The sequence below is a fragment of the Protopterus annectens genome, chromosome 3.part1, assembly GCF_019279795.1.
Source record: "Protopterus annectens isolate FY-2018-M chromosome 3.part1, PAN1.0, whole genome shotgun sequence".
Classification (NCBI taxonomy): Eukaryota; Metazoa; Chordata; order Ceratodontiformes; family Protopteridae; genus Protopterus; species Protopterus annectens.
In genome coordinates, this window is record NC_056732.1 from 7,500,162 (window position 1) to 7,525,905 (window position 25,744).

Consider the following 25,744-nt stretch of genomic DNA (forward strand, 5'->3'; position numbering starts at 1 on the left):
TAGAAACTGTCTTCTTCACCTTTCTTCTCTTTTCCATATGAACCTGACATTCAGACTTTGTACATCCTCTGTATCTCGGTCCTTATAAAAGGTGAGTATGTGCCTAATTAGGTGCACTACCACTGTGGCTGCCATCATCCTAATAACACTGACTTTTCCCGTTTTGGTTCCCCCTCTTTCATGCAGTTGCTCTATTTATCTCGTCATGGCTCCCATGATGCTTCTGTTCCCTATACCCAGAGTTCCAGATATTTTGCTCCATCTTCACTTCTGTTCCTATCGTTCCTTTTCATTTATCTTGTCCTAAAATCTGTTACCTACTATTTTCATCTCACTGCATGTGTAGCTTATCCCACTTCCCTGCTAAAAGAACTAAATTCTCCCTAAGAAGTGACCAAACATTAATGGGCACCCCGGTCTTCTCACAATGTACTCCGTATCTTGTGATGTTCCTTCACTGGTTAATACTTCCAGTCTGAATTTATAAAGTAATACCCTTATTCACTAAGCAAACTTGCACCCAAACTTCATCAGTCTATAACCTTCCTCAAAAATGACCATTCTACTCAGTGAGGCAAATGCCTGTCAACAATGCTATATTTGCCCCCTACAGTTCTCCTTTCTCCATACTTTCTTGAAAATTCTACAAATACCTACTTACAGATTACTACTAGGCTAACTGCCCCTGGGGGCCATTTTAAGCCTAATTATTCCACTTGAGAATTAAACTCTGCACCTTGTGTCTGTAAGGTAAACACCTTAACCATTATGCCAGCCTCCCAACTCTCATTGCATGTGTGTTACCAGCCATTTTTAGAACATATCAAGTGTCCTTAGTTACACCTGGAAGCACATTTTTTTCAGACTGGTAACATGCATTCTTCCTAGTATCTTGGTATCTGTCTTTATCAAAGATGAGTCTATACACATATCACATTGATCCCCCCTCCCTCCTAATGAAAGACTGCATGCACCTGTAGCTATGAAAGCCCCCTCCCCAAGCTTTCTATCAACATATGGTTCAAGTATAATGTTAAAATCCCCTTACATGACTTCTGCTTTCAAATTCTGCTTCACTGCATTCCATGCACTAAGGCATCTTTTGAAGATTCACTTCCCATCATATTTAGGCCCACAGATGTTTACCTCATGCCATTCCCTACCCTTGCCTGGAAGGATCTACCGAACTTTTAAGTGAATACCATGCTTAGCTCTTTCAATTTGACCCAAATAGTTCAAGGGGGTACACCACAGCACAAGAGTGGAAACCAAACCTCCACCTTAGATGTTCTAATGACTAACATCTCAGAGAATGCCCACATTATAGCAGTTCTCCCTGATTCCATAGGTGACCATAACCCACTACTCTCTACTTGGTCATTCAAAACCACTAAGCTTCCTCCAATATTTAGGAAAATAATTATGAAGACATTTTAAATGCAAAACTAAGCCAACTAGATTGGTTGTCTGCATAGAAAGTCAGATATAGCATCTGCACTGATCAAACAACTCAAAATACTTTACTCAGTGCAAGGCAAACTCTTTCTCTTACAAGCAAGAAGACTTAGCAGCATGTGTATACCTCTGACAATACCAGCATTACATAAATCAAAATGAGAAACACCGCTTGGAGATCTTGGAAACAATAAACTAACAATCCAACTAAGCAAGCAGCCTATAAAACCGTAACAAAAGAAGTCAGATTCAGTATTAATAAGACCAGCATTATATACTGAAGAGTTCACAAACAGCCCATTTCAGAACTTCACAACAATTTCTTAAATCTATGAAGCAAGTTGCCACAGCCAAATTATTCCCCTAATATAAATACAACCAGCGACTCCAGCACAAAAACCTTAAATAAAATGAAATTTGCAAAACATAATCATCCCTCCCTTCCCCAGTGCTACCCTCTTTTTCAACTTTCAGTAACATTTACCCGGAATCCTCTAAACCACCTGGTCTACATTCTATCATTTTACTTTTAGGATGTTGACTGGCAAGAAGTTAAAAAAAATACTTTGACAATATACAGACCATTTTCAGTCTTGACCACCAATGCATTCATCCCTGCGTATATTAACTTGGTAGTCAAATATTATACTATTGGCACAAATCTTTACCTGACTCGAACCTGTAAGCTTCCACAGCAATTCAAATGCACAATTATCCACCCCAACAAAAATTTGCCTAGACACAAAATTACAAATGATTTCTGCTTCATAGCTAAAGTTGATCTTATAGGTGAAATCCTTCAAAAAGCAATTTACAATTAAACCACAAAAACTAATTTACAATTGTAAAACTATTGCCCTCCTCTTAAAACTAGGCTCCAAATAAGAAATAGTCTATATTCACCCAGAAATCCATTGAGTACAACATTATGCAGGCCACATTTAACAACCAGCAATCTCTTGAGTACAACACTGCACAGGTTGTGTTTTGCTATCACCACTGCCCAAAAAACATTCAGTAAAATTATCGCTATTGTGTGGAATTCTTTACCTGAAGAATTTAGAAGTGCAAACACGCTGCAGCAATTCATTAAACTAGGATAATCTGTAACAGCCTCATTCCTCATGCTGGGTACAGGAACTATGCTCTAATTCCTAGCTAGAGATGTTTATGTTGTACATGGTTTCACTCCTGTGTATTATACAAGCAAAACTGTGCTTTTTTGTTTTGCTGTTCTGCAAGATTGCTAATTGATGTTTTGTCTATACCACTGTGCCTTTTTGCTTCTGAGTCCAGGCTGTGTTGAAAAAGAGTCCTTGGACCAGTACACCATCCTAATTAACAAATGGAAACTAACTAACTAACTAACTAACTAACTAACTAACTAACTAACTAACTAACTAACTAAATAAATGCATTCTGCCCTGCAAGATTATCAATCTATTCTCCTAAGTTTGTTTTAATTACAGCTGCCACATCTGAAACAATACTATCGCCCACTTTCTCTTATTTTCATCACCTTTATTGTCTGCGTTCACCTTTATATACTACCTTATCGCCCACTTTCTCTAATTTTCACCACCTTTAACATCGCCGGCTTTCACCTTTATATACTACCTTATCACCCACTTTCTCTTATTTTCACCACCTTTAACATTGTTGGCTTTCACCTTTACATACTACCTTGACTTCAGACTATTGATATCTTCTTAAGAATTGTTAACATGAAAATAAATTGTAGCATTTGTGTTTACTCACCTTCTCTTTCTTTTTTACAGATGATTTTTTAAAACAGTCTCCATCATCTTTTTGAGAATCAGTACTAGTCACATGCCTGTGAAGGTGCTGATGCAGGTAGCAACAGACTCCCAAATATAGCTAGCATTGTCATGCAATCTCTTCAGTTCTTCGTACTAAATTGGTAATGCCAGTTCCTCAGTTTTGCACTGGAGTTAATTAACTGTGGGATGTCTCACACTAGTATGGGTTTGTGATTTTTTTGTTGTTCATAGGTACATAGATGTGTACTAGGCTAATGGCCCTGGACCCTTTACAAGCCTAGCCCAAAGAAATTGCCCAGGCACTGTACCACCCAATGTTAGTTCACAGTGCCCTTATCCAGTAGGGCAACTGGAGTGATCCCTGGGGTAAACTTTCTGTTACTCATCCATTTCTTCAACTAAAGATGGAGACCTTCTTCAGGACAGGAGAAATTAGAACTGTGTTTTCTTGCCTAGTGTGAGAACAAGGTTTGGCATGACTGTACTAGAAGGGACCTTATAACTCTCCATCAGACCGAGGTAGGCAACAGCATTATTTATGTCTCCAGGAAAATAGATCAATATTTTAGCTTCTTTAAGACAGGCAAAAGAAGTCTGCATATAAATAAACATGCCTTGTCAACATGGCTGCCCCACTATGTTGCCTGTTATTGTTGTTTAGTTGTTTAGTTAAGTCTGACTCTTCATGATCTCGAGGACTTCAACATACCATGCCTGTCTGCCAACAACTGCTTCTTTATGTTCTTGCAAATTTATATTCATTTTTTACTAATGCTGTTTCCATCTTAGTGTCTGCCATCCCTTCTTTGCACTTTGAGGTTCAACAGCATCAGTGGCTTCTCTATGGAAGCCTAATTTTGTATTGTGTGGTCAATGCATTTGAGTTTTAGTTTTAGTATCAGACACTGGTGAACATTTGTGGCTTATTTCCTTAGGTATTGACTGGTTTGATTTTCTTGTAGTCCAAGGACTTTTGAAAATTTGCTCCAACACCACAGTTCAAGAACAGTGATATTTTCAGTGAACATCTTTATTTATAGTCCAACAGTCTCTAATATTTTATTGAGATTGTATGCAGTGGTAAACACATGCAGTAGACATTTTTCAGGAACTGTAAGAAACTTTCTATTAGAATAATAGCAGTTTCAGCAGTTTACTTTAGAAATGTTTTGACACAAGATATTATAGAAGCTGCCTTATGGACTACAGCCCACACATTCAAAAATGTTTGTACAATTGAGATAGGCAGTCTAGTGTGAAAACAGGGTTTAGCAAGACTGTAAGAAAGGACCTCGTAACTGCCCACCCAAGGGTAGTCAAGGTCTCTACAGATTCTGCCTTAATGTTATTAATTTACTGTTACAGTAAGGAATTGACCATAGCAGCAGCTCTTCAAGGAGCAGTCATTGTAAGATTAATGTTTTTCTTCCTTCCTACCTACAGTTTGCAAATTTGTATATAGTCATTGTTATCATTCTAATTGCATTTTAAGGCATTTATTTTTACAATTCTGTTTAGAACCATTTTGTTTAGCTCAATAATGAATGTTTCTCAACCCAAAGTAAACTTCCAAGAGGGGAATCTAAGCTTGAAGAATGAAAGAGTGCATGTCAATGGTAGCTGTCTATGAGAATCTCACAAAGCTTGCACCAGTAACTTCAGAACAAAGAGATCAGCACAGGTCCTTGCAATGATTTGGACAGTGAAAAAAACTCCAAATACATGCAAAGGAGAACTGAATAAAACTAAATGTTATGATTTACTTTTATAGCATCCCCTCCTCAATCCTATACTAAAAGTGGTGCAAAAGGCACAACACTTGCCAACAGTGCAGAAGGCTGTTGGTTCTGTTCCCACTTTAGGTTGACAGACTGCTGACACTGCAGTGCAGCATAAGAAGGGTGCTGCTCTCCTGAGTGTGTTGTCCTAGAAACTAAATGGTAAACTGAGGTGCTATCTACTCGAGTTACTGGTAGCTCAGGTTGATGGAAACAATATCATGTCACCTTTCAAAATAAATAGGGGACATTGCACAATGTCCTGGCCAAATATTCCTAGTAATATAAACACCACCTTGGATTTCCAACTGAAAAGAAGCCAGTAGGCTAGTGGGGCTACCCTGGTCAACAAAGAATAAATAAAATAAACACCTTACACAATGGTACTTTTGCTGTGTTTGTGGAATCAATGCAATGTTCCCTTTCTCGCTTGGTAACTTCTGTTGCATTCTGCTTCTTTTCAGTGCATGACAAGTCTTCTCACTTTCCCTTAGATGACTCTTATTCCTTCATAGGTTCATAGATTTAGTACTAAGCTAACTGCCTTTGTGAGCCATTTTAAGCCTAGCCAATCATGCCTTGTGAGACTCAAACTCTGTACCTTGTGCTTGTAAGGCAAACACCTTAATCATTCGGCCACCCTTCCAACCCCTTCCTTTTACCTTTCAGTAAACACTTCCCCTCTCTGAAGTCATCTGCTTTCCTTTACCTTCCAAGCTATTGACTAACTGGCTAATACTTTGACCTGGGCAGAGTCATACCATCTACCTATTGCTCACCCAGCCTACGCTCAGCCCCCTTTCTGAATTGCCTTGTATTGAGCTATAACTCCCCACTTAGTATCCTGCACTTCAGCTCCAGGTTGTTATATGTCATTATATCCTGTTCTACTGTCTCCCCTTTGTTTATACTTCTGCTTATTACCACAGTCTTTTCCCTTCTCTTCTAGTGGTATCTTCCTTCTTCGACGTATATTCTTATCTATTCTTTCCAGATATTTCTTTTTTGCCATTTCATATTCTTATTCTTTTTGTCATCTTTACACATTCCCGGTTCTAAGGCCTCTTCTTACAAATACAGCATACTTAAAAAACATTAAAATTCTCACACATTACTAACAGGCTTTTTTAATAAATCATATTTTGAGTAGTTATTCTCAAAACACAGTACATTCTTCCATTTTTGTTTGCATCTTACTGTCTGAGACCCAAATTTTCATGCTTGCCTTTAACAATATTAAATTGCTGTCTTGCATCTCATGCACAGATTATAATAGCGCTATACACTTTTAATAGCAAATCTATATCTACCCTCCTTGACCTATTTTTTTTCCTGTATTTTTATCTTCCTTTTACCGTTAAATTTCCACACTCATGATTTAGCAGTCTAATTTACTTTGCAACATAATTTAGCATTGTGAGCCAACCCCTTTATAGTAAAATGAGAAATAATACTCCAGTTCTTCACCTTATTGATAGGGATAGAAAAAATACAGTTCAATTACGACTCATTATCTGTTATACATATTTACAAATGTTTATTAAATACATAAGTACTCTATCAGTTCAGGTTCTGAAGCTCCTCTCTCCTTGCCTCTTTTTCTCCTTTCTTCATATTAAGCTTCCCAGTTCTTCATGCTACAATATATACAGATATTATATTCCTTATGTATGACTCAAATGGCTTATATAATAAATATTTTAATGACTCTCCATTTTAATTAATATTTAAATACTGTTTTACAGATTTGTGTATGTTTCTGGTTCTCTTGACTGCTTTCACACATCTGGTTCATTGTTTGAAAGAATACCTCTTAGCATTCCATCTCCCTCCCCTTTTAACCCCATAACCACTCTTCACCTGTCTATTTTTTTCCCTTCTCCTCTCCTTCTCCTCATATTTATCATAGGCTAGTTCCCGGCTTTTAGGGCTAGTCTATGGTTAGTTCATAGTTCTGCTTTACTTATTATTTTCTGCTTGAGGGCTTATATTGCTTGACTTATATTGCTGCAGTGACACTGAGGTCAGTCATCTGGGGGTATCTGATCTATATTCATGAATCTCCCATTCTTCTGCAAGATCGAGGCTGGGAGGTCAACATACAAGCATAGGTTGTTCAGTGATGATGGGATTTTTTTGTCCGTGGCTATTATCTTAATGGCTGTTGGGTATGCACCAGCAGTCGAGGTTTTGTGATGAATCTATCACGTTTTGAAGTTTGTGCCTTTGACAAAGTCTCTGTTTGATCATCAAATCTTGGTGAAGCATATACATCTAATCTGGGTTTTGGCATTGCGAGGCAAAGATGGCTTCTGAATTAGCAGAGTGTTAGCTGAATAGAGCTGGAGTTCTTTCAGTCGGTGACCTTTTTGTGAGACCCTTTTTTTTTTTGACTTTTGCGTTTGCCTCCAGCTGCCCTGTCAGCTGGACTCATATGTGGCATTGGTCTGATGGTGATGGTCCGGTCAAGATTTGAGATGATGCATGATGATGATGATGATCATGACCTCCTAAAGACAGACTCCCTTCTCCCTTATCCTTAAGGTAAGCTCTGTATAAGGTCTTGGAATGTACTACTACTACAACTACTGAGAGGGTCCCCAGGTCCCTGATAACTCATTTCTGTGCTCCACCTATTCCTGTGGATGCAACCTTGTGCTCCCTTGTTTTTTTTGTAATTTTTTGGTAGCTACTTTTAGGGCTTGTTTTTTTTTGGTTGGGCTATTGCATTTGGCTTTTTGGCATTGGCCATGGATCCAAGATGATCTGTGTCAGATGTGTTTATCTGTGTCAGATGAGTTTTGTCAGTGTGTTGTCATCTTTGCTGCCCATTGCAGTCATCTGCAAACTTTGTCACTTACTTTGTGGAAAAGAAAAGTAGATGCTAAACAAGCTTGGGCCCCAGGACTGGAGCCTGTGGTACACCGGTACACCACTTGTGACAGGTTTGACAGTCTGACATGGCGCCAGCAACTGTGGGTTCTGGCACCCAGTCACCAGCATGTGTGTACCCATCTTGTTAAGTGATGGGTTTTTTCAATGATAGTTTTTTTTAGTAGTATTGTAAGAGGCAATCGAGGTCAAGGCCAGATGGCATCGAGACTAGCTTTTCTGCCTTTCCTTCTCATCAATGGCTTTGGTGACTGTTCAAAAAAGACCAAGTTTAGAAGGCATGATTGACCTGCACTGGGATGATGGATCCAAAGATCCAAAGTCTATGTCTTTATTTCTTCTTTATAGGGAGGTCCATTATGATCCTCTCCATGGCTTTGCAGATAAGGCTTGTCAAGCTAATGGGCCGGTAATTTCCAGGGTCGGTGGAGGCACCGCCTTTGTGAAGTTTTAAATGTCTGCATTAACACCTATGGAAATGTTATTTAAATACTTTAGTATTCACTGCCTCCATTCATAAATGGCCTTAGGCATAGGCCAACTAGGCGGCCGCCTAGGGCGCTGTTCTAGCAGGGTCGCTTTTCCAGTATTTATTTGGTGTAGATAGACCAAGATGGGGGCACCAGGTAGTGTGGTAGGGGGCACCGTGGACCCCTTTTGCCTGGGTGCCAGTTGACCTAAGGCCACTCCTGCCTCCATTGCTATCTTTATTCTTAAAATTAAATAAATGCATATAACCACAGACACTCCACTGACCTCCTTCACCTGTCCTCTTTAAGACCATGTTTTCTCATTTCCTAATTAAGCTGAAGTCCCCCTCGTTCTTTGCTCTTGTACACAAGCCTGACTCCTGTGTCTCAGATGTAGTTTTGAAACGTGTTCTCATCGCCTTCATTTCACCTCAGTTCAGTTTATTGCTCTGTATCTCCTGAGCAAATGCCACTCCAATCCAGATCTTTTGTAGCTGTTCCTGCCTCTGCTACTGATTCTAGGTTCTACCCTTTCCTCTTTGCATTATTCAGTCTTACTAATGATGCATTTGTTTTCATTTTTATCTACACAGAATGTTATTTTCTGTCTCGTTTGACCTGGCTATCTTTTTTCTTGTGTTTTTCTCCTTTGCTATCCTCTTTGTTTTGATTCTCTGTTTTAGGTGTCATTTCTCTCGCCCTTATTTATTTTGCCTCTTGTATATCCTGATTTCTATGTCATCAACATTGTTGTTATAAGCCTCGGTTTCCCATTTTTGCATGAGATAAGGGTGCCATAACAACATTAGTCAATGTGACCAAATCACCTACAGCCAGTGATTATACTGCCAAATGGCTAACCCTGTGTCGAAATCATTCACCTTTTTGGAGAACCTAGTTTTTGATTTGCATATTTTTTATGCAAACACCTTTTACTTTATATAAGATTTTTATATAGAACATTATTTTGTATAATTTTACTTGTTTACTAAAGCTAGTTTTACTCTCTTATTTGCACTGTGCTTTTCTGAAATCTATTACCCCCAGTTTTGATATGCAATTGAAAACTTGAATTTGGGCCTGTTAAGGCATCTGTCCATGGAGTAGATGACCTACAAAACAGATAAAGGATCAAAGAAAGAGATGCAGGCAGTATTGATCCGTTTAAAGGTGAAGAGGAAGTATCCACATTTACCATAAAAGTATCAGTTGTGGAAGTGATGGAAAAAACTAGAAAAACACATCTATACTAAGGTCTCCAGTGCAGCTATTGTCAGAGACCTACAGTCTTTTTTACTTTTTTCATTTCATAGGTAGTTAGTCATGCCGTCTAGGGCTGTTTGGGAACCTAGCCAAATTTACCATCTGCTCTGGAGCACAATACAATTAAGAGACATCTCATGAGTCACACAATAGGCAAATGTAGGCCGAGGGAATCAAACCCTGGACTACAGGAATTAGCTTTCTAACTGCCATTTCCTTACTTTGCTTTTAGATTGGTGATATAAAATTATTTAATTCAATCACAGAGGTAGAAAAACTTAACGTTATTTTGTTTGAGTTATATACCTCCTGAGAATGATCTGCAAAGTGTACTTTAATATATACTAAATGGACATGCAGGTGTGTATCTCACACATTGCTTTAAATGAGCCACTGAACATTAATGTGCAACATTGCCTCAACAATGGATCATCGAATAGTTGTTAAGTCAGAATAGCAGGGTTTGCATTGCACAGAGGAGAAGAAACAGATACTGTCCTCCCCTACCCCAAGCTTGTTAATTTGGACTATGAATACACGGTGTATTTAGTACCCTGCAACCTAATGAATAGTATCTGCATTGATAACTACTTAATGGTGGACTGAATGCAGGAAAGGAGATCAGCACCAAGAAGAAAGTACTGACCATGGCATCCCAGTTCTTCAGCTTGGTACTGTGCTACCTGTGACTTCAGGGAAATTGCTGGAAAGTGTAAAGTGCACTGAACTGAACCAAATATGTAAAAAGTGGCTGCACTGCTTTTGAAAATTTGATATGCGGGAGAAGAAAATTAGAAAAAGTACTGACATACATTAGGTGATGTATGTTTTAAAACAGTAAAGTACTTTGAAAAAAAGAACGCTTACCAAGTTGTGCACTTTTCATATGTGATTGCTACATAATCACTACTAATTTTATCTTGAAATGTACCAGTGACAGGAGAAAAGGCAACAGTACAGTTTGCCATTTTCAGTTTGTCTGAGACTTTTGAATTTCTAAAATATGCTGACGTGTCTACTAAATATTAAAGGATAAAGGTGAGTTTCTTTTTTCATTTTTAAATCTTTCCTCCTATTTTCTGACTCAGTTTGAACAAGCACAGTGGGCCCTTCCATGCTGAGGGTAAACGAGCAAACACCCTAATAACAATGACATGCAGGTTTTTGCACTATTTGGTTTATTCAGTCATTTTGCAGTGATGACATTTTGCCTTTTTTGATATATATTTTAAGATGTTTTAAGTCCTGGCATAACATGTTATGAACTCAAGAAAAAATGGTATGCATAAAGAAAACATGCAGCTATCTTATCTTAATATGAATAATGTAGACTTTCACAAAAATTAGCATTTTTGAACTATGAGAAAATCTGCAATGACTTAAGTGACATTATGGTCTGTACAAGTAGGAACATGGATATGATGAAGGGTTCATTAACAGAATTAATTATAGTTACATCTATGTTTGTAGCTACATTAACCAGAAAAAGAAGCTCTTAGTGTAACTATCGCACAGCATGTCTTTGGTTTAAAAGACTAGAAAGCACTGCTACCAAGGATATATCAGTGAAATATTAGGATCATAGGAAGTTACTAGGCTAATGGCTCTAAGGCCCTTACAAGCTTAGCCAAGTTCTAGCCTTATTTCCACAATCAGCACCTAATGCCAGTGTCCAAGAGGGACACAGGTGGAACCCCCGGGATGAATTTATGGTTACCCATCCAATCATCCAGATTGTGTTTGAAGAGGGCCAATAAGGTGCTCTGTGACATGAAATGGGAGTCAGTTCCAAAGGTGTGGTAACTTCTGGCAGACAAATCTGTCCCTCCAGCAGGTTGTATTAATGTGACTTATCAGGTTAAGGTGATTAGAGTGAGTAACCTGTGTACCATTTGACTTACAGATATGCAGCATTTCCAATAAAGCAGGGTCAGAGATTGCCTTATATGCAAGTCAGAGATCACCTCTGAGTAGTCTATATGAAACAGAATAAAGTGACAGTGATTTCAGATGATCCACATAGGGCAATTGATGAACACCTTGAATTTTCCTTGTGAGGAACCTTTGTGGTATCTCCAGTTGTTGCAGGTGCTTGGAAATGTACATATCAAAAGGGGAGTTGTACTCAATTGTTGGCTTGATGAGGGAAGAGTACAGAGAGGTTATAACTTATTTTATTTTTGGAGACAATGTCCTTACTTATGAGATGAGCACTATAGAATGCCCTTCTTACCACTGTGGAGACATGGTGATCAAACGTAAGGTTGCTGTCAACCTGTGTGCCCAGGTATCTCACCACTAAGTGCATACTTAGGGTTTTACTATTGATGTGGTAGTTAGCAGGAATATCACTCTTACTGATAGGGATGATAATACATTTTTTTGCATTGAGTTTAAGGCCATGACTTTGGCACCAATCATTTCTTTGTGTAAGACCCTCATGTAGGATTTTGACATAATTTGGAGATTCTATGACATCCCCCAGTTTGCAGGTATCAGCAAAATTTGTCAGCCACAGACCTTTAGTTTTTGCTTGAATTTTGGAATAATAGGTTTCAAACAGTAGAGCTCCCAGGACTGATCCCTGTGGAACACCACTGGTTACAGGTCTGCTGTTGGAGGTGGATTCCATTTTGACTATATGTGTTCTATCAGTGAGCCAGTTAATGACCCATCTAATGATATAAGGGTTGATACCTAGCCAGGTGAGTTTGTCAATGATGCCTGAGTGGGGGATAGTGTCAAAAGCCTTGGCTAAGTCTAGGTTGGCTGTATGCACAGATTCCCCCTCATCAAGGGCCTTGGTGACTGTCTCAAAGAAGTCCACCAGTTTAACAGACATGATCTCCCTTTGACAAATCCAAACTGAGTAGGGTCAAGTGTTTGGAGCTTACCTATATCTCTGTTGATAAGGTCCATGATGATTCACTACGTGGCCTTGCAGATAAGTCTAGCCAGGCTAATATGTCTATAGTTCCCAGGGTCAATGGAAGCACCACCTTTGTGCAAGGGAATAACAGTGGCTGTTTTCTATTCAGCTGGGATGAAGACAGTGCTTAGACTATTACTGAAAAGATTACCCAATGGTATTGCTACTTCTTGTTGGAGCCAATGTAAGATGCAGCCTAGGATGTTATCAGGTCCCATAGCTGCTCTGTTTTTGACCTTAGAGAGGGCATTTACAGCCTGCTCTTTAGAGACACAAGGTAGGGGACAGGTGGTAGGGATATCATGGGGTATGTGTGGCGGAGACACGGGAGTGAAGTTTTCACAGAACCTATCAGCTAACAGGTTAGCTATGTCCACAGGCTCAGTATATGTGTATCATTAACTACCAGTTCAACACAAATCTGTGTTTTCCTTTTAGGTTATGGATATAACTAAAGAACGCCTTATGGTTGTCCTTAGTTGAGGAAGCTAATTTGGATTCATAGTTTGCTTTGGATGACTTCACAAGAAGACTTATTTTCTTGTTTAAGCTGAGGAAGGAGTGTTTCCAGTTTAGGGCTCACTCCCTCTTACTCTTAGACAGCTATTTCTTCCTCTTAGTGTAAAGCCTGTTAATGGCAGTTGTCCACCAGGCAGGTTTGCTCTTCCTTGAGATGCTTGTTTTGGTCCTATCAGGTACGGCTAAGTCAATGCAGTTATACAGGTGTTTGTATAAAGCATTGGTGTAGAACTCGGCATTGTTGCCAATTCCATCTGGGTGGGCTGCAGTGAAACTATTTATACCATCCCATAAGAGGACACCATTTCATTGAGCCCTGGATATTTATCTGCATTAAGCTGCATGATCCATCATTGTTCTCTCTCCTCAGTCCTATTCTTCACACAGCTTAATGCAGATAAACATCCAGGGCTCAATGAAATGGTGTCCCTTAAACCCTTTTGAAAGCCAAACCACTTAAACATTAGAAGTGCTTAATAAACAACTGGATTTTTATATAGATATAAATTGCCAGTATGAATTATTGATATATTTTCTGTATAATATTTTAAGTATTGGTATATTGCTTATATGTTATGCATCCTTGCATTTTTAATGAGATGTATTTTGTAATGGATAAACTGCCTTTACCTAATTTGTTAATTGATTCTACTTTCTGGTTGGTGCTTCAAAGTTTAAATTTTAAGTGACAGTTGATGTATTTTAGCCTGAGGAAATGATCTGGTTGATCGTGAAAGCACTTACCTGTTTTTTACTATTTTATTAAACAAGTTTTGCTTCAGCCATGACAGTTTGCATTTTTTTGTGTCAAACAACTGGCCCAGGGCATTGGAGTTAAAGAAGTCAGGGAACCTCTGGGCAAGTGAGTTTGGGTACAAGTAGTTTACCCAGTCAGTGGATCGGTAGTTAAAGTTGTCCAAACCCATGGTGTTTATATGTATCTTGATAGACTCAAGTAGATCCAAATAGGCAGAGTGGGTGTCCTGATTCACGGAGGGGTTGTGTAGCTGGCAATGACTTGAATAGGTGTCTTACCAACAGTTAATTACACCTAAAGTATCTCCAGGGAATCATAAGGTTGAGCCAATCTGGAGGTGTATTTATCTTTAACGAATATTGATACACCACCTCCTTTAGTTTTCACTCCTTCAGTTTGTGGTCTGAACTAGAAATGTCTGAAATACTAATATAAATGCACAGAGTACAATTTAAGACTGCCTACAAAAATATTGAATACTATTTATTTTTGTAAATGTTGGAGACTGTAGCTTGTAATGGCACTCTGACTAATTATTTTTTTTCTTTGCAGTTTGATTAATTCTGTAACACTGGTACATCTGTTATCAGTGAAGATATGCAAATCATCTCTAGGACTGAGAAATACTAATGTTTGATCACACTTTACTTAAATGAACAGATATTTCAAATGACCCATTATTTTTCTTTGTAGGTTAGTTTATGCAAGCCTAAAAAACTGGGCAGAAATAGTGAGACTGTGGTTAAGCTAAAATTATAAACATTACAGGTGATTTCCTAAGATTAGTAAAATAGTTGGCTGACACTGGAGCAAGAAATCCCTTCTCATTGGTTAGCCTAGTGGTTGCCATGACTCTAGAACTGGTATTGGTGAGGAATGATTAAGTGGCCAGTGGAGCATTGGTTTTCCATGGAGTGTGAGACAGTGTGAGATGTACAGGTTAATGCTAAGTAAAGCTGCTGAAGGTACACCAAAGTCAAAGGAACCTTGACGACTGGGTGGGAGATAGGAGATTTCCCCCCCGGGGATCATGTCAGTCGCTCTGCTAGACAGGGGTCCAGGGAAGTAAATATTGTGGGAAGAAATAGCCAGGGAATTGTTATGGCCAGGCTTCTATAGGCCCTAGGGCTGATAGCCTAGTACTAACCTATGAACCTATTAACCTATGAGCAAGGCTTTAGCTCATGGGAGAATTTGGACCAAGATAATTGCATGCTTATGTTGAGGGGAAGGAAGGAAAAATCATAACCGGTGTACAGTAGATGCCAACATCCCCCCATTGCCACGTTTTGTGTTCACTAATCAGAAAATTCTTTATCTTCAGATAGTACATGGCTAGCAATACATGAAGAAGACTGAAGGAAGCAGAAGGACAACACAATTTGAAGATGAACTGACCTAAATAAAAAAAAAAATAAGCTGGACAAAGAGAGAGAGAGAGAGAGAGAAACTAACATTTTAAACATTAGCTGATAACAGGTGATAATGCCCATCTATATAATTCTGATCTGTTGAGTTTAAATTATTTGCATTCAAAAACAGAAAGACTATTAAAGGACTGATTTACAAACACTAAACCTGTATGTTACTGTAGCACTATGTTTCTCATCCATCTGTTCTCCATATAAGTAGCAATATTCCTTTAAAAGTGGCGATAGCTCCATACATTACTAACAAGCTTTGTCCCAAACTGTCACTCTCAATAATCACATTTTATACAGCACTCAAAGAGTTAACCATGCATCTTTCTTTCAATCCTGAAATGCCAATGTAGGGTACAAGGTGACGTCTATGCATTGCAGCACAAAAAGAATGCATGTGGTGGACTGTGGAGTTATTTCTTGCACTGAAAATTGCTGATGAGCATATCTAGCATTAAAATAAAATAAAAGCAAAATTCTGCACCATGTCTTGAAAATCATTAATATCAGTATGTGTATAATATGTGTGTGTGAGTTTGTGTGTGTTTATATATCTATTTCTATATAGAAAAATATAGATATATAGATATACACACATAATACTACATTAAATATTAAATGCAGATGTAACATCTGATGCAATAAGGTCTCATCTCAATAGTTAATTACATTAATTGCTGCAATTTTAAGATAATTCTTTGATAATTATACCTGGATATCCAGTATTATACAAAGAATTGTTCTAATGTGCTGCATGTAGTAATGAAATGCCGTGATACTGAAGTGGTATTTTTGCAACATATGTAAGAAAAGGGCACCTTTATCAAACAGTTTAATATGGATTTAATTATACACCTGCTATGTATCATTGTTGTTATTATTATCAGAACATGAAAAGCAATAGAATATCAGTTGATACCTAAAATAAGTTTTTAAATTCATTTTCCAGTCAGCCATGATTTTTTTAGTAATTCTTTTTTCCTTAGATCAATGTATTTTGTTTTCATTGTCACTCTGTTTTTCCCCTTTCATTAATGTTTGATGCTTTAGCATTTACAGTGTACCTAAATGCATGAATCCTAGCAAGAAATGTCTAGAAAATGCTAGACCTATGAACCTTGAGCACACATGTATCCATGTGTGTGTGTGTGTGTATATATATATATATATATATATATATATATATATATATATATGTATGCATATGGATATGGATGTGTGGTCTAAAAGAGTAACCATGTAAATGTGATTTTGTTTTTAATTTTGCTTGACAGTTACATATAAAAGTAATGAAGCTGCACTGATTATCATTATATGGAAAAATGATGAACTTCAATTTCAAAGGGTATAAAACTTACTTTTTCGAGTGATTTGACCACCTCCTAAGAAGAGAATGAATTAAACTTGTTGTTATTACATTAGTTACTTTGATGATTGTAGTGCTAATATAGTTTGTAAACCATGCAGCAAAAGCAGTATATATTAAAAAAAATAAAAATTATGCCTATGTCATATAGCACTTTTAATTTTTTTGAAGAAATTTTAGATAGTTTACATAAACTGTTGCCTATACCAATGTAATACTGCAGTATAAAATGGAACATAGTGTGTTATATGAAGACAAAAGGGCAAAACTGAGAAATCTGTGCACAGAAAACACCAAGTATAAATAGTGAAAATACGTTTCATTTTGTGGCTGTGTTGTCGCAAACTTTTTTAATAAGGGGGAGGAGGAGTGGCTGCCTTGCTATTGTAGAAATTCCTATTTTTGAGGCTTTCTGTGACCAGTTCCCCTGATTTGCTCTTCATAGGTTTATTCATGCAAAACCGTGGAGGCAGTGTAACCTGCTCACACACTAAAATATAACCTATGTTAAATATTTGACTTATAACACGTCAGGTTTAAGTGCATATTACACTCACATCCACAGACATGTTCCATGCACATACACAATAACTACATGAAAGAGTATCAGCTTACTAAAATCAATTAATGGACTTATAACACAAGTCAGGTTTAAGTGTACATTACACTCACATCCACAGACATTTTACATGCACACATACATTAACTACGTGAAAGAATAACAGCTTACCAAAATCAATTCACGGAAAAGCTTAACTTATTGAAAAGTTTGCAATAAATTCCCTTAGAAATGTAATGCAAGTACAATGCTGTCTTGAAGAGGTCATGCTTTTTCTGTACCCCACATGTGGAGTTACACTTCCTACACTAAGTAAAAATTATCCCTTAGAGGTCGTACGTCCAGTTGGAAAAAGGTAATATACATGGAATAGAGCAGACACCATGTGTCTCTAGTTTTCCAATACAGTGCAACCAAAGAGTGAGAATGTAAATTAGTCAGGGTGAGACATGACTCCCTTCAAAAGGTGTACAATATCTGCATCATTTTAAGGTTTTTAATGTTAAGTATTCATCAAGGAGGACTTTTCTGTGAATTAATTTTTGCCACTCGGGATTTCTAGAAAATAGGTTGGTTAAGCTGACAAGGACATCAAACACATATGCAGCACAGAATCATTAAATTACTTTAATGCAAATTATTCCTTGTAAAACTCTTATTTATGACTACTGTTTCACTCCAATCAACTTCACTGAAGATTGCATGAACTTCCCTCAGACCTGTGATAACTGACTGTGCTATGCTATTGTCCAAAGGAATGGATTTCATTCTGTGACTGCCGATTGACACATTTTCCTCAGCAAATAATGAAATTATGAATATTTGGGTGGGGGGAATGATTACATAACACCATTCCTTTGTGAGTATAACAGCTGATTTATTAAAAGAAGTGTTAGCATCAGTAAAAGTAACTGTACATAGTGGCCTAAAGCACATTATTGCTAATAAATAAATAAATGCTGTTGTTTTCTTAAGTAGCTGATTAATTTATTTTCAACCAGGATGATAGATATCATGAAGTATCACCACAACTAAAGAATGTAGCTGACTTGACAGCTTTTGAGTTTTGTTATCATTTTAACAATCAAGGAATTTTATCCACCTGGGTATACATCCACAAAAATCACCTAAGCTTGTGATAACCTATAAAAAATGCATCCAGTCTATAATTCTGATGATAAAATGAGCCAGCAGTGAAAAAATTAGAATATTGTTGATATGCTTAAATTAGTATATATAATTCTTGTTTCATTTGCAATACATCAGAGATACTCCAATCACATGTAAGTAGCAGAAATTTGGGGAGCATATTAAAGATGGTAGTTTTCTTTGTTGTTTTAAACACTGTTAGGAAGAACTAATAGCCCAAGCAAGCAACCAAGATTTGTTTATTAGTCATTTTTCCAATATTTATATAGTCATTCATTCACAAACACCATGATGATTATAACAAAGAATAAAATATTGCATAACTGTTACAAGGCAAGTTTGACAAATATTAAGGATGTTTAAGCTTGCTGGAACTAACAACCTTTAGGCTCATTTTAAAATATGATAAGCGCAGATATTCCTGGAACTGTCCTAGGTGAAGTGGGAATTGTTTGCTATGCAGGCATCTGACTTGTGCGTACAACTCCAAAGTGCATACCTATTTTATATTATTAACTGCAGTGTGTTACACCACTTACAGATGAGCTTCCATTTAGACAGGCAGTGCTTAGCAGATATAATCACTTTGACAAATTACACATGCACCACAGGTATTCCAAAATGATACTTTTATTAATACTACTTCACTATCTAAGGCAGGAGATCAGTTCCAGCGTTGATGGTATTTAATCTTTTATAGGAGTATCAGAATATTATCACATATTTTGGGAATTATGAAGTCGAAAAGTAAAGTTGGATATGCTTCCACTCTACTTGCTACAGTGGCATATTGGAGCTTTAACAATTATGCATCCTTAATTGTTATTATAGACTTTGTCATTTTTATTGTTGAAATGTATCCAGTTTTTGTTGAAATGCATCTAGTAGGATGGTATCCTGGGATGACATTTGTATTTTGGTGCATTGATTACACATTATCCCTTCATTATGATGACTGAGCCCTTGTTACAATGCATCTCAAATCCAACAAGAATATCAAGTGTTGCTTCCATGTCAGTGAAATCCTACAACAAATACAACAATTATGGTCTAGTCTGTATTCTGTATGTACTTTATGTGATGCATTTTTCAGTGCTCAGTAATGCATGAGTCTGCAGAATGCATTTTTCATGCTGGGTACCATCCGAGTTAACTAGTCATTACTGGTTAATCTCTACTATGACCACAAAGGGTGCTACCGTGGATAATAGTGATGTCACCAGTATTGCACTGATGTCTTACATAGCTTAATGTTAACAGTTACTGATGATGGCAGGAATAGTTGTTTTGTTTTAAATTTGTATTACCTTTGTCAAGATCCTAAACTTGTAATATAAATTAAATTATTTGTAAACATTATTTTTGGTGTCACTGACTAGAAACTTTTGAACTGTTCTTTCTTTTTTTTAACAAAATAAAACTGAAGAATCTTGAAACATTACTGTAGGCACCAAACATTAGCATATACTGAAGGCCACAAGTCCCATGCTAACACTTGCAAACTTACAACTGTTAGACCCAGTTGGATGCTATATTTATTTATCTGTACAGTTAGGCAGGTTGCTTCATTAAGTAACACATTTCCTTTAGTCGCTATGTGTATGTATGTTTATACCCATTTTAGAAACATCTTGTTCTTCTGGAGAAGTCTACCCCATCTTGATTTCACCAGAATATATTACTTTGGTGTCTAACAGTTTATGATCTTTGATAAATTCATATCCCCTATAATATTAATATCCTAGACCAAAAATATGTTCTAGCTATTATGACCTTCTTAATTGTAAATTTCCCCATTCCAAATGTTGTCCTGCCAGTGAGAAATTTTAATTACAAGTCTTGATACTGCAGTTAGCTGCTCTACCCATACAAGGACTGTGCATATACATCGCACCCCCCAGCCTTGTGTACCTACACCAAGTAATGTGTATTGTGGCATATATCAGTATGGTAAGTAAAATAATAGTTCTGCAGCCCTTGCTTTATTTAGGAAAAATGTGTAAAACTGTGGCTACATTACATCTACAAGACCTATCTTGTAGAACGGTACCTCATGTCACAGCTTCAGTCAATAAAGGTAGTGTTATCATTAGTTACGTTTCCTTGTTCTGTTTTATTTAAACACCTGCTCCTTATACCGCTGTACATACAAGTTTCAGTTCATTTCTAACTGTTGGGTTATCTCCCTACAATATTTTCACACATCTCTCTCTCTCTGTGCTCTCCTATACTTTACACTCTGTGATGACTTACTGGATTCTTGTGTGCTTTCGATTAATTACTTATGCGCATTAAAACTGTCTCTTTCACAACAGTTTTACTTTCCTTGCCTTCATTTAACTGGTAGACAGCACAAAAAATACAATTTGTTAGTCTAACATTGGATTCTCCATACTGACACACCCTCCAATGTCTTCTTTTCTTTCTTGCTGAGTTTTTCACCATACCCTTTTTTAAACTCCTAGGATAATAATATGCATTAAAAACAGTAGGGACCTACTCGCTAATAGTCTGCTAGCACTGCAAGCCCTGCTTCTGGTACGGCTTTAACTTTGTGTTGTAACAACACCAAGGGAATTTTTCAACAATACTACCCTATTCCTAGTACTGCTAGGATAACTTTCCATGCATATAATCCTTCATCATATCCTCTTATTAATTTTTACCTCCATTGTACAAAATAATGTATGTACTTGAAATACATACATCACATTCACTGTATCTCTTTTTAACTATTTTATGCATCTTTCATGCAGTTGATGTTTCTGTTTAAAATTATTACTCCCTTCCTACAGAGTTTTTTACTTAAAATATTTCTGCATCTGGAACCATGAATGAAGAATATAGTAAATGTACCTAAAAGAGGAACTGTATTTTGTTTTTCCCATTCCATACTATGTGCTAGAGACCAAATTGTGGATATTTTTGTTACGTCATTTATTGTACTGACATGATATTTTCAGCATCAACATGAAAGGACACAATGTGCCATACCCTATTAAAGCCTTCCCAGATATGGATGGAGATAAAATGCTACATTATTTAAATATATTCTTGACTCTATTTATGTTTACCTGTTCTACACTGAAGCTGCCCTGAACATGGGATTGCCTTATTTTTGCTGAGCTGTATTTTATAGTTATCAGGTAGTGAAATTATGCTGAGCTGTATTTTAAAATTGTCAGGTAGTGAAAATGAATGTTACAATGAAGTCTGTAATAAATATGTCAAAAATCTGTTGCAACAGCCAGAATTTTTTAAATAAATTTGCTTCTAAGAAATCCTACCAATTATGCTGTGTCTTCTGACTTCTATAGTGATTCTTCCAAAACATCCAACACCATTTACAGAGTTTACTATGCAGGTACAGAATGGGAGGAAGTTGGCAAACCTTCCTTCCATATCACATACATCAATGGACAATTTAGAGTTGTCAATCCACCTCCCAAATTAAAAATAAATAAATAAATAAATAAATAAATAAATAAAAACACAAGGAGGGCATGCAGAATCCACACAAGACACCTAAGCCAAGAACCAAACTGGAGAACTTCTTGCTGTGATGCAATAGTAATACTTACTGTTTTGGTGATACATAACACCCTAAATTCAAGCATATTGTTTGTTTTGAAAAAGAAAGAAACATTCATAAACTCTCACCAGGTGCTCTCTTTCCCATTAAACCATAGAACTGATCTGGTCTAGGTTTCCTGGCGATTCTTCTTAGCATTTCTTGAAGGGGTGCTGATGCCATTAGATCTTCCTACAAGCACAAAAACAGATGGAAGTATTGCATTGTGCAGTTCTGCATCATCATACTTATTGCAGCCAGTGTTCATCCTATCACTTTATAACTGAAGAACAGATGCATTGCAATGGCAGTCAGTGTTCAATCTATCACTTTAAGACTGAATAACAGATGCATTGCAATGAGTTTATTTCCAAATTTATATTATAATAGGTGTATGATTACAAAGACTGTAAATTAAATTTATAAAGCATGTGGAGTTTGTATGTTTATGTACTCTCTCTCTCGCACATACATGCACACACAGCCACACCCACACACACACTGTGTATGTGTGTGTGTGTGTGTGTGTGTGTGTGTGTGTGTGTGTGTGTGTGTGTGTGTATTTACCTCTGAAAAAAAAGACTGCATTACAATTCTGGACTGACAAATGGATGACATTGTACTGTAGGAAGATGCAGCCGTAAGTGAACAATGCTAGTGTTATGCAAATGTAGCTTTGTTCAAGTTTTTATACAAAAGGGCTTTCAACCTTACATACTCTGAATGAAAGATATATGATAAAAATAACAACCCCCCCCCCCCCCCCCCCCAAAACTACTGACTATATGCTTAGAATTAGAAAGAATTCTAACTGGTTGAAATTATTGCAGGACAAGCTTATAGATGTGGGGGAGGGGCAGGATTGCTCTTACGGGAACAGCTAATCCTTCAAATGCCAAGGCGAACGTATTTTCCTTCCATTCATTTACAGAAAGCATGGAATACTGCACATGGGTTCTACATGTCAGAGAGTGAATAAAGAAATGGGTGACGCAGTACTGTTTTAGTGTTAGAAAGCTCCATTATATTGTAAATTATTTTCTTTTCATGTGGTGAGACTGTTAATTTGTAAATATAATGATTCTTTGCATATTTCAAACCTGGCAGTCTGCAAAATAACAATAGTATAACCCTCAGAAAAACTCTGACTTTGCTCATAGCTAGAGCCACATACCACAAAAGAGTGATTTGTTAAATTCTCAACAGCACCTTTATAGCTCTAGTGTCTTCAGACAGGGTGAAATAAACCCTGAATATCCTAACTAAATAAGACTGGGGCAGCCAAGAGCTACTTCTGTTTTAATATCTACTGATGCTCAGATATGATAATTGGGAACATAAACCCGTCAAAATAAACATTCCCAGCAAACAAAGGTGGGCATATGTGGGACTATACTTCCTTAGGTTAGAAAGAACTGGTGAGCTGGAATCTGGGCAACTTCAGATGTTTATACAGACTCTAAAATAAAATTAATCTGCACACTGCAAGTGCCATCATTTCAAATGTAATCAATAGAAGAAATATATACACAAATCATGTCATTTCAAGCTGTTTTTTTTATTTGTTAAATGGGTAAGGACACAGAGAACAGGAACTTTTTCTCCCACAAGACAACCAGGGAATTTACAAATGCAAGTAAAAAATAGAGAAGATCAAACCTAGGAGTACAGGAACTAGAAAGCAGTTCACACCCCTAAGCTTATGTGTTGCATTTATATTTACTAACGTTTGAGAATTAACAAATATGTTCTGCTGCACGTACGAAATGACATATGTGTAGTTTTAAGGAACTGAATCACTTAGGATAGTAGTAAAATTGATAGGAAAAGTACCAGGTATAGTCACTTGCAGTGGTATTTACATCCACAACGTTTCCTTTTTTTCTGAAATGACGTGAATACTCTAGATTGTGATACGGTATTAACACGTCTTGTAGTTCCCATTTTGTGCTCGCAGCTTACCTGACACTAATATTTGGTCACTTTCTGATCCAGAAGAGTGTTGGGTCCCACGTACATGTAGTGTGCTCCCGGTACTTAGCAACGATTTATATTATAGTCGGTATAGGACAGTAAAACCAGCCAAGCACTCCAGTCAGCAGCAAACAGGGTTAAGGGGCTCAGGGGCACACCCCGAACTGCCAAGAAGCTCGGTTTTGTTGTTAAACGTACTATTAAAGCTACTTTATTTTCTGATCACTCTTTTGCATTTTTCTGCAGAATTTTTCCCTATAACCAACTATTTAACCAAGATTATCTTCTGCACGTAAGCAGTTCGCTTGTTGGAAAAACTGCAATAAATCAATGATTGTTATTTGTCATTAGATACTGGAATAATTAAAGTAGTTGCCAAAGTATTTAATAACAGTGCAAGATCGGGTTCAGTGCTGCATCTCCTGGATATATACTCCCTGGCAATGTTTAAGCGAAAGTCGGAGATACAGCGATCATAATCCTGCTTCCTAAAACCTGGACACAACATCCCAATGGCAAACTGACACACGTCTTAAGTACAGCATTTACTGTCATGCAAATGCTAGACAAAAAAGATTTGTGTTAATATAGACAAAGCAAAAACCTAAGCAATGGCATTGTTTTGCAATTTAATTCCCAGCTTTTCATCAAAGGACTCAAACGTTTCCGGAATAAGAAACATTGTTACTTTTCTTAGGGGGAAAAGTCAGTTTTAAAACGCAGACCGCTTAGAAGAAACATTGTTACCTTTCTTATGGGAAAAAGTTAGTTTTAAAACCCACAGCGCGTTTAAGCTGACTATTGCGATCTAAGTTGTGCACTGTGCATTTTTTGTTACCTATAGCAAAAAAGTGAAGTAGAGCATACCTGCTGTGCTTGGCTCAGGTCTGTCCAGTAACCGAGGTCCTCATTTGTGCCCAAATCTTCTGAAAAAACGTTTACTAGAACCAAAAACATCACAGCTACGGCTAAATGGACTTTCATTTTTCTGTCAGATATCAGAGTGGAAGTTTGCAGGAAACGCTGGTTTGATCCTTGTAGAAAGACGAAAATAAGAAATTAACAGTGAGACCAGTGTCTTTATAGACCAAATAAAGGCACACGGAGAGTTACAAAAAGTGAATGACAGTACTAACTTGTCTAGAAGTAAGAAGCTCGCTGTCGTCAATTCTGGCACCAGCTTGGTGAATAAAGCGCAATCTAAAATAACCACACAACTTACAAGAGGTTTGTGGATGAGAAGCTGTCCTCATATAATGTATTGAGAGCTACAGGGGTGACTTGGTGGATAACCAAAGGGACGGTTCCTACTGTCCCCCTCTCTGACTTCTGACGCTGTTACTGAATAGACTCTCCTGCACTTTCCTGCTTATATACCAAGATGGGGAGGTCCAAAGCATCTTAATTTACCAAAATGTAATCACTAATTATATATGTCAGGTGAAGGGAGGAAACGAGATGAGACTGAATTGTGTCTGCATACCTTGTTTCCTCCTCTTTGCATCACTGAGCAAACAGTGACATTTGGTCACGTTTTTGAACTTTTTTCCCCTTGCATTAATGGCTCAACTTTGGGTGGAGGCTGCTGGCCATGTTCGCTCTAAATGACGCAGTCTGTGTGCAAACCTTACCCAGAGCTTTCAAAGTCACTGCCAATTTACCCCGCAATGGCAACACTTAGTTGCCCACCCGGTATACATTAGTCATCAAAGCGTAAGTGACGCATCTCTTTAAGTATTCAGAGATTATCCTGAGTCTGTAGTCTCTCTCAACAGCAATAAGCTTATACTTCTCAACCAGCATATAGGATCGGATAGTTAGGATTCTTTCAAACAATAGATACCCGAACACATGCAAGAT

At 37.3% G+C, this 25,744-nt stretch overlaps 1 protein-coding gene across 2 annotated transcripts in view; it reads right to left on the reverse strand.

Moving 5' to 3' along the window:
• TAC1 (tachykinin precursor 1) overlaps nucleotides 1–25,487 on the reverse strand; it is a 39,392-nt gene extending 13,905 nt beyond the window's left edge. Inside the window, exons 1-4 of one of the 2 annotated variants that reach the window (XM_044066499.1) lie at nucleotides 25,021–25,485; nucleotides 24,752–24,918; nucleotides 22,000–22,102; nucleotides 16,624–16,647 (exon numbers count right to left, since the gene is read on the reverse strand). In XM_044066499.1, the coding sequence (XP_043922434.1) occupies nucleotides 16,624–16,647; nucleotides 22,000–22,102; nucleotides 24,752–24,868 (244 nt within the window). In that variant the 5' untranslated portion in view covers nucleotides 24,869–24,918; nucleotides 25,021–25,485. Of the gene's footprint in view, nucleotides 1–16,623; nucleotides 16,648–21,999; nucleotides 22,103–24,751; nucleotides 24,919–25,020 lie in introns of both variants that reach the window. The other variant, XM_044066500.1, reaches the window with a different exon arrangement.
• Between the last annotated feature and the right edge of the window lie 257 nt (nucleotides 25,488–25,744).